General features: G+C 30.1%; 1 protein-coding gene across 1 annotated transcript; it reads left to right on the top strand.

The window, feature by feature from the left end:
• Positions 1–8,836: 8,836 nt before the first annotated feature.
• LOC102611786 (transcription factor bHLH106) lies at positions 8,837–10,415 on the top strand. The gene is made up of 2 exons (XM_006482004.4): positions 8,837–9,256; positions 9,728–10,415. The coding sequence occupies exons 1-2, from the start codon at positions 8,972–8,974 to the stop codon at positions 10,157–10,159; spliced, it is 717 nt and encodes a 238-aa protein (XP_006482067.1). The 5' UTR covers positions 8,837–8,971; the 3' UTR covers positions 10,160–10,415.

Raw genomic sequence — 10,415 nt, forward strand, 5'->3', positions numbered from 1 at the left:
TGAGATGTGATATTTGATAATATCTGATCATATACAAATGAAAAAAGCCACAAATACCAGCTTCTTGCAACGAAAAAGAACAAAGCAATAGGGGAGTCTTCTTTTAAGGAAACACATGCTTTCCCCAATTCAAGTTTCACTTTTTTAAAGGAATGCATGTTAATTAGTTCCACATTAACATTATAATCAATTAACATGCATATGTAATTTACTGCAATACTAACAAGCAGAAATCTATTTCAATCATTTTGTTTTGCTGAATCCAATGTTAATTTTTAGGTCAAAAGATGTTCATGGATTGAGATTAAATTGTATTTGTCTTTCTAGAGAAAATTCTTTATACCCAATTATTTTCTAATTCATATATGAGAGAGCATCGAATTTCAAATTGACTTATTGCAACATTTAAAAAATTTTGTTAGTTATGTTGATTATTGTTTCTATTCTCTTTTAAATAAAAAGTTCTAAAATACGGTATCTAAACTCTAAAATAAATCACAAAAACAAGAATAACGAAAATGATAAAACATGCCGAACTTTTTCATTTAAGATGCATTTCAGTTTGTGATATTGTTTCAGGCTGATTGTTGGGATGTCAATATATTCAACCTAAAAAAAGTAACCAATTTGGTGGAGGAACTTATCATAGCCCAAAAGACTTCCTTTTATTAGCTCAATAAGGGACACAACTCAACACTTGTGGAAGATGACACTACCTATGATTCTTTCGTCTGTCATGCGTTGTTCTACCATCAATATGGGACATAATTCAACACCTGGGAGAGTGATAATAGCTCCGATCCTTTCGTTTGTTTCGTATGTATTGTTCTACACTCACATTCTAGCTATTATGGTGTGCTTTGACTTGTTGGGGTCGAACTAAAATGTCAAGGTATCTTATCTAAACGAACTAGACTATTGAAAGAAGGAATTCTTTCTATTTATAAACTTAAGTGAATCTATTTTACTAACGACTAGCGGATATAATTTAACTACAACAAATAGAAACAGGGACAAAATTTTAGTTTTAATTTCCGTAGATGTTTTATTATAATATCGTGAATAATTGTTGTAATGTAATGTTATCACATCACATCCCCCTCCAAATCTCTAATGTTGGTAGAACTCAATGTGAATATGAATATTAAGTCATGTATTCTCATTTGTTTTTTTTTTAAAAAATACTGAATTAATTATTGCCAGATCTCAGAATGAAAGCTTCAGAGTGTCATACTTGAGGACGTGGAAACTCACCCACAGAAAACAAGAATAAAAACAATTTTTTACATCTCATCGAATTGGAGAAACAAATGATGTTACATCATTTCAATCCATGAAAAGCCGCATTTTCAGACGAAGCATGCTTATTTTATGGGAAAATTAATCATAAATATAAATAAACCATCGAGAAAGCTGAATTTTTTAGTTTATGAGTCGCGACATGCAGAATACTGAAAAGTGCTTTTCTATAAGTGCCTCTCATCAATCTCAATCAAAAGCAGACAACAAGTGTCTGTTTTGCTTATTAAAATTACAAAGTGCTTCCACCTTTTTCCGTTTTCTTCTTTCATGGTTTTAGGAACACACTAATCTTGAACTACCAAAAGTTATAATAATCTTTGATACCCACTTAAAATAATTATAATTTCATGTTAGTGCTCTACTTTTATTTATTTTTTTTTTTTTCTCTTTTCTATGTCCATGCTTTGGAACATGATGCAGCCTCATTGAATTATCAAAAGTTAACGCAATTTTGATATCTTAGATTCAAAATTATTTTTTTGATGTGACCTTAGTGAGCGTAATGATGAAACCCACTTTTATTTATTTATTTGTTTTTTAAATGATCGTACAAAGAATGTGCATCACATGGTCCAGCCCTCCAGTTGGTCACTAGCTTTCCTCAAGGTCTCATTTGATTTTGCCTTTTAGCTCCATTTATTTATTATGGAAGTTCAAGCTTAATATGGAAAAAAAAAAAAGAATTGAGCTAACCTCGGATGTTGTTATAATTTGATGATGATTCACAACTCATATCTTAGTTTCACTAATGTTGTTTATTATTGTTTGTAGTATTTGTATAGTCATCTCATGATGAAAATTTTAGATTATGATAATAATCAATACAGAGATAGAAGTAGAAAATTAATGAACAATATTACGCTAAAGTAATACAATATAATAGGATCATAAATAAATGACGACAAGCAAAAATAATATAAAATACAGACAAGATAAAGTATAATAAAACGATGTATTTAGCTTAATTGAAAATATAATTTAATCGATAAGTTTCATTTTTTCTTTATTTTTTCATTAAAAAATAAGTTTGGGATTGAGGTGGTCTAATTTTTAATCTATAAACAAAATATCCAACAGCCGAATATGGGCACTTAATCTAAATTCAATAGAATTACAATAGTCGGAAATCATACTCAAAGTTTCTCCCATTCATAATAATGGTTTGGATTTAGCATTTCAAAGATGGTCCTGTATTTTAATTACCTGGCCTTTTGATTAAGAAGAAATGAGAATAAATAATTATTTTTCCTATTTTTTTTTTTTCGTTGTTTCTTTGATTCTTGATAGGTTGGGCTCCTTGCAAAGTGTACAGACAGCTTTAAAACACGATGATGCACAATGTCCGCGCGAAGAGAAGGGTATTGACTATTGATTTGAACTGGCTGTATTAATTAGACAGACCAAAGTGAAAGTGGAATATAATTTTATTGAAAAATTTAAGAGCCTTTCGGTGCAATGTGTTCATACTAAAAGGAACTCCATGTCAACTATTAGGGAAAAGTAGCAGTACTAAAATCCTTGCTTTCTTTCTTTATTTTATTGTTAATTATTTCCTCAACTCGAATGTCAAAAGATGATGGCCTAACTTTTTGACAAACTTAAAAAAAAAAAAAAAAAAAAAGTACGTTGTGTAAAAGTAAAGCCACTTAACACTCACTTAGCATTTCAGTATATAATTAATGGGGTCGAAGGTATTTTTCTCTGTATTGACTTGGATGATATCCTTTTTTTCTCTTGATTCATTAGAGAGGAACAACCAAACAAATCAAGAAAAGCAATATCTGTAGTTATTAGTGAAGCACAAAGTCTTTCAAGTTTCCATTAGACTTTCATTAACTGCATATGAAAAGACCAAAGTGCCCTAAATAAAATAGATCATTCTTTAGTATTGGTTGTAAAAAGTTATGATGAAATACAAATAGACCAATTCTCTATTAGGAATAGTTTGATAACATTGTAGTCGTTAAAATAATTACTATTAGTTGTGCCATATAAATAATCAGTTGCCAAGAAAATCCGTTAAATGTTTAGTAAAATTTATTTTTAAAAATATTATGAGTTTTAAAAACAGTCGTATGTGTTTGGTAAATCTTACTGTTGAACTGCAGTAGGAATATAAATAACTGAATTAGACAAAATATTGAATAAAATTTATTTATATATTTATAAACATGTATATAACATATTTTTTATTGTATAGATATAATAATTAATAACTAAAATAAATATTTTATATTATTAATTTTATTTTTATTTCGTTATTTCAATATAATTGATAATAATAATAATAATAATCTCTTTAAAGTTAGTGATTCTATTTTCTGATTAATAAAGGTGATTCTTAAATTTTTATAATATATATGAGGATATATATAAAATTATATTAAATATAAAAAGTAATTCTCAAAATCAGATTTTGAAAAGTCACTCCTACCCTACTTTTCAAAATCTACTATAAGATAATGTGATTTTGCCAAAAATAATTTATAAAAAATTTACTAAACATTAAAATTAACTTTTAACTTTTTAAAATCACTTTTGAGTTTTCTAAAAACAATTCCTTCACATAACTCTTCATCTCACATTATGAATTCTACCTCTATAAAAAATGCTCACTGATACAATAATAGTTTATGTCCATATACTAATAGCATCCCGCAAACTAGGCACATGGAAGTTTGCTCTCAGGAAGTACTTTAAAAGCATTCTCTTAGAGACAGCCTTCCGAAATCGGCCGAGAGGATGGCATTCGACTAAGCCCATCCGTTAAAGAGCAAACCCATTACATGAATTTAGCGACGGGCCCATGCTTGCATGTGTGGGTGCTCAAGTAATCAAATTAAACTAAATCACATGGAAAAATATTAAAAAAAATCAGATGGAAAAAAGCCTGCTAAGATAGTACATAAAACCCATCACTCATTTTGCCTCGATTTATTAATGAAGGCTGGAGGGAGGCAATAACCGATTCTCTCACCAAAAATCAGAGCTAGTGTGTCACATGGTCGTGTTCGTTTTGTGTTAAATTTATTATGACCGAAACACGATCTATTTAATAACCGTCTAAAAAAATTAAGATTTTTATCCAACAAGAAAAATAAATAGATCACCCAGTAACATCTATATATTTAATAAACCCATTACATGAATTTAGCGACGGGCCCATGCTTGCATGTGTGGGTGCTCAAGTAATCAAATTAAACTAAATCACATGGAAAAATATTAAAAAAAATCAGATGGAAAAAAGCCTGCTAAGATAGTACATAAAACCCATCACTCATTTTGCCTCGATTTATTAATGAAGGCTGGAGGGAGGCAATAACCGATTCTCTCACCAAAAATCAGAGCTAGTGTGTCACATGGTCGTGTTCGTTTTGTGTTAAATTTATTCTGACCGAAACACGATCTATTTAATAACCGTCTAAAAAAATTAAGATTTTTATCCAACAAGAAAAATAAATAGATCACCCAGTAACATCTATATATTTAATAAGATTTACATCAAATATTTGCATTTCGTTACACAAACACACACCAAAAAATATATATAAAAAATATTATTTACCAATGTTATAAAATATAGTTATCTACCAATATTTTACACATTTACACAGTTAAAATTCTAAATCTATATAAAATTTAATAAATAAAACACCATGTATACGTTCATCCTTCCGAAAACAAAAGAGCGAATCATGTCCAATATTTGAGTTTTAATAACAATTACCTACAAATTGAATTAGAATAGAAAATATAAATCATATTATTAATCGAATAAATGAGTGTAGAATTTTACCCTAATCTAACACGAAAAAAAAAATTGTGTCAACCCAGTCTTGACCAATTTGATAATCATGTCAAATTTAATAACTCATACCCATTTATTTATGTCGTGTTCATGTCGAGTATTCGGATCTTATCAAAATTTTTCGGCTCTACCAAAACTATCGCTAATTATTAAACAAACACTTCTATGAAAACGAGAAACTTAATAAATCACTTAAGTTTGAGTTAAACGTGCATCTTAAGTTTATTACTTTAGATTAAAAGAACGTCTTATTCTGTTTTTGCACAACAGTTTTAATCTTCTAATGAGTGACAACTCGGATAATATATAGTGAGCTAGTGATATTGTTATCTGCATCATATTGTCAATTTAAACTTCAATTCTATTTAAGGGAGTACAGTACTCGAATTTATAAAATGGAAGACATTGCTCGCTTAATGGAATACTCTTGTGTACACAACAAATTTTGAGTAGACGACTTTTGATTAATTAGAAAAAATAGCATCGGATAAGTATTGGAATGGATGGTCTCCATATATAGATCCATAACAAAAAGTATTAATTAAAAAAGTCCAATACATCTCGTCAATTCTCGCATGATCACAAGATGTTTTTAATTTTTATTTATTTTATTTTTCTGTCTCTTTTTTACTTTATGTTTTTAGGTTTTTCTACTTATTTTCTATTTCCGTTTCTTTCTACATTGTCTTTCCTTTGCGGTGGCTTATTTTTCTTTGTTGGTTGTTCGGTATTGGTTCTTTACTCCTTTGGAGGTTCTTTTGGAGGCTGTGGATGGATTCCTCTCAAAGTTTATATTGGGATCGTGTTAGTATCCGGATTCAGAGGGTATGACCACATTAGAGTCGATGAGTGGCTCTAATAGTGGTGTATCAAGTTTCAATGGCCTGGAGTGATTGCTCATCGAAAGGTTTTCTTTGATAAATAAGGATGGTTTTTTTTTTTTATAGATTTTTTTGGTTATTATTATTATTATTATTTTCTGTGCTTTGTTATTAGCATTACGTTGGTGTATTATATTACCGATACAACAACATTCTTTCTCCGATTGGAAGGGTTTGACACTTTCACGTATATTAGCTAGGGTGGGTAAACTTGTCTAGTTCCTTAGAAGTAATCCGTTGCTTAAGTAGTTTTAATGTGTGAAATATTTTGTTATCTTTTCGGTTATAAGAAGTTTGAAGTGCTTGTAGTTGTATAATTGCATTTTGTTGTTAGGCATCGCCCTAACCTTGGCTTGAGTTAGGTAAGTCTAATTTGGTCTTATACTTGCGGTATTGTATTATTTATTGGCTATTATTGGTCTTTTAATAAGAGGTATAGTTCCCTACAAAAAAAAAAAATGAATAAAATACAATAGATTTTAAGAGAAGATTTACAAGCATCTCACTCAACAGTAGCTTCATTTTTATATGAAACGAAAGTTCGGAGACATACTGTGCAAAAGTTGATAAGAGCAATAACAGAAATGAATCATTGTTGTCTTACTATGATTAGAAATCGAGTGTACTGTTCAAAATTTAGAATTTGGTTCTATATATATGTCGGGGTAAAAATGAATTGACGAAGGTGTTTTGTAATTATATCAAACGTTGTACATTTAATTTAACTGTAATTAAGGAGTATTAGTTATTTTTTTCTTTTTTGGCTGAACCTCGTCAAAAGCGAGGGAGTGTATTAATTCAAATGAAAAAAAAAAAAAAACTATAAAGGGGAGACAAAATGAACCTACATCCTTATTTCTTAGTAAGAACACGACATTAAACAAAACCAATAGATGAACTGCGAAGAGAACCATTGAACAGCTTATAACCTGTTTGGATCAGTTGTGCTACCACAGTATAGATGCCTCAAACGAGGCTTTAAACGCCCAAAAAATCAACTAAAATAACATTAAGGAAATTCATTAGCATCTGCACGACATCTGAGGGCAGATTATGCCACAAGCTAGCCAAGTTCTTATCCCACAGCCTACTAAATTTTGACACTGCTAATTCCCTGAAGGTAGTAGAGAAGTGGAAATTCATAATAAGAGTAGGGGTGTTTGTGGATTGGACATCAATCTATATCTGATGTGTGATTTTACATATTATAAATTTTCAATTCAATCCAATTCACGGATTGGTAAAATTTAAGGCAAATCCAATCTACCAATTTGCGGATTGGTTCGTGGATTAAAATTTTTTAACTATGGCAAATCTACAAACTAATTAAAAAAATCTAATTTAAAAATAATTTTCCTACCAATCAAGTTCAAAATTGAAAATATTAAAATAAATTAATTGCTTGAATAAAGTTAGAATAATATATTTAAAGTTTCAAAATATAACATACCGAAAATAAAAAATCTCATTTGTTTAGATAAACATATGAAAATTAAATTATTAACTTAAGTCTATACAAAAGTTAAAACTTGATAGCTTGGATGATTTGTCAAAATGTCCACCTCTAATTTGTATTTTGTATTTTAACATGAACAAGTAGACATAATTGAAATAGATTACAAATAGAAATATTTTATTTATTATAGTTAACGAATATTTACACTTACTTTCTATCCCATCAAATGCTATCAAGTTTCATCAAATATATTCTCGTCAGCTTCCAAAATCTTTATACATGTAAGACAAAAGAAAAATGTCAATTTAGAAAAATAGAATAACAATATAAATTTTAACTTTAGAATTTTTACTATTAACAGAGCTATTTTTTAAATTATTCAATTATTTAATTATTTTTTATTTCATATTATTATTGAATAAAATATAATATGGTCTTAATATAATTATATTTTGAATTATTTATTTATTAGTAAGTAGTAACTCTAAATTTACAAGTTTTATTTTTAATTAAATAAATATTTTTTTAGAGATTCGCTGATTTTGATAGATTTATGGAAGTAAATTTATATCAAATCTATCGACTGAAGATTTTTTAAAGTTTCAATCCAATCCATTCCACCAATTCACAAATCCGAATTTCATGAATTAGATGAATTAAATGGATCGGATTGAATTGTGAACACCCATAATTGAAAGTTTTAATTTCCAATTCAAACAAAATTTTTAAGGCACCAAGGCACCAAGGAGTAAATTGAAAACCAACATCTTCTAGCAAGAGATTATGCCACTTCTCTATCAAAAGCCAATTCGATTACAAGAATGTTTGTCATTAATTGAGTATAAATGATCCTGGTATTTGATCTAAATTACCCAAGCATTCACTCAAAACAGTTCCGCATCAGGACACCACAAGTCGAACGCTTTTGACCATTGGAAGTGCTTTGACTATAGGAATATTTACAAGATAAAACATAATTATCTTAGTTAATCGTGTAATCGAATAATGAAAGGGAACATGAACATAAATAAATAAAAGAAGTAAAAATAAGTTCTTTCCTAGAAATGTGAGTAGTAGTGATCATGAGAAGATCCTACTACTCAAAATACACTCATCAAGACATGAACTCGGTCGAGCCATTAGTCCATCAAAGAGTAATTTGTAATTTGACTTTAATTAAGAAACATTGAAAAGATGAAATAATAGAATTATCTTAATTAGTCGCGTAAACCAATTATGAAAGAGAACATTAAAAAACAAGAAAAATGGGGAAAATGAGAAGAAAAAAAAAGGGAGGCCGGTCTTCAATAGAAACAGGAGTGATCGTCTAAGGGACCCAGTTGGAAAGTGAACGCAACTTTTTTTGTTTTCCAAATTCGGAGATAAAAACCCTAAAGACAAAAACCACCGAAAGCATATTGAAATCATTTTCATATTCAAAACTTAGCACTTCTATTTCATTAGCCCACATTTCCATTTGCTTAGTCAAACAAACATAACCCACAATCAAAAACAATCATCATCATGCAGCCGGAAAACTCAGAGCTCTACCGGTTTCTTGCCCAAAACGGGGTTGGGTATTATGGGTTCCCTGGGAGTGCTTGTGAATTCTCCTCGATGATGCAGCAGAGCTTCTGTAGCTCCTCCTCTTATAGTTTCCCTTTGGAGGTGTCAGGTCTTACTGAAACGACGCCGGAGGATCGGGCACTTGCTGCTTTGAAGAATCATAAAGAAGCTGAGAAGAGGAGAAGAGAGAGAATCAATTCTCATCTTAATAAGCTTAGAAGTATTCTTTCTTGCAACTCTAAGGTATAATTAAATTAATTCATGTATATATAGCCCTCTGTGTCTTTATTGTTATTATGTGCATGAGAATTCATTAACTCTTTATATTCAATAAACTTTTTTTCCCCTCTTTTTACAAGTAGGCGATTGTTTCTGAAGATAAGATTTTCCGGAGAAACTAGATTTAATTTCGTCATATGATAATTTTTCTAATTTATAATTTATTTTTTCTTCAAAATCCTGTATGAATGAGTTCAGATAGTAAAATCTTGGATGGATAAATCATACATGTCTCCAAATCCATGCTTTTTAGCTTTGAATGTTCAAACTGTAAGTACAGTATCTGAAAAAGAAAAAGAGGGAAAAAAACAAAAGAAAAATCATTCCTAGTTTCTAGGGTTACTGTGTATTTGGGAAAGTAGGCAAGCTTTTTTATTATTTCGGTATTTCTTTTATTGTTATTATTATTTAATTTTGATTTTTTATTTTTAACAGCTAGACAAGGCTTCACTCCTTGCAAGGGTGGTTCAGCGGGTGAGAGAATTGAAAGAACAAACCATTGAACTAACAGAGGTCGAATCATTCCCATCAGAAACCGATGAAATCACTGTGCTTGCATCCAGTGATTACTCCAGCGACGGGACTTTGATTTTCAAGGCTTCTTTGTGCTGCGAGGATCGCTCTGATCTTTTACCCGACATCATCGAGATTTTAAAATCCCTCCATCTAAAGACACTGAAAGCAGAAATGGTGACACTTGGAGGAAGAATCCGCAACGTTCTTATCATCGCCGCTGAGAAAGATCACAGCATCGAATCAGTCCATTTCTTGCAAAATGCACTCAAGTCTTTGCTAGAAAGATCAAATTCTAGTGACCGGTCCAAAAGAAGACGGGTATTAGATCACAAAATAATGATCCAACAATGAAATTAATTACTAGCTCAAATTTTCAGTAGTTTTTTTTTTTTTTTGGTTTAATTTCTGTGGGCTGGCTTGGTTGTAATTGTACGTACGTACGTACGTTTGTGGGGTCAAAAAAGAAAAAAGAAAAAGAAAAAGTACTGAGTGTGGCAGTGTGGATTTGTGTGAATTTGATCTAGGGTTTTAGATTTTTAGAATCTAAAACTTGGATCTCTGTTGTATCTTTGCCTTTAAGAAGAAATCGTTGCGGCGAATCAAAGAA

The sequence above is a fragment of the Citrus sinensis genome, chromosome 6, assembly GCF_022201045.2.
Source record: "Citrus sinensis cultivar Valencia sweet orange chromosome 6, DVS_A1.0, whole genome shotgun sequence".
In the NCBI taxonomy this organism is placed as follows: Eukaryota; Viridiplantae; Streptophyta; class Magnoliopsida; order Sapindales; family Rutaceae; genus Citrus; species Citrus sinensis.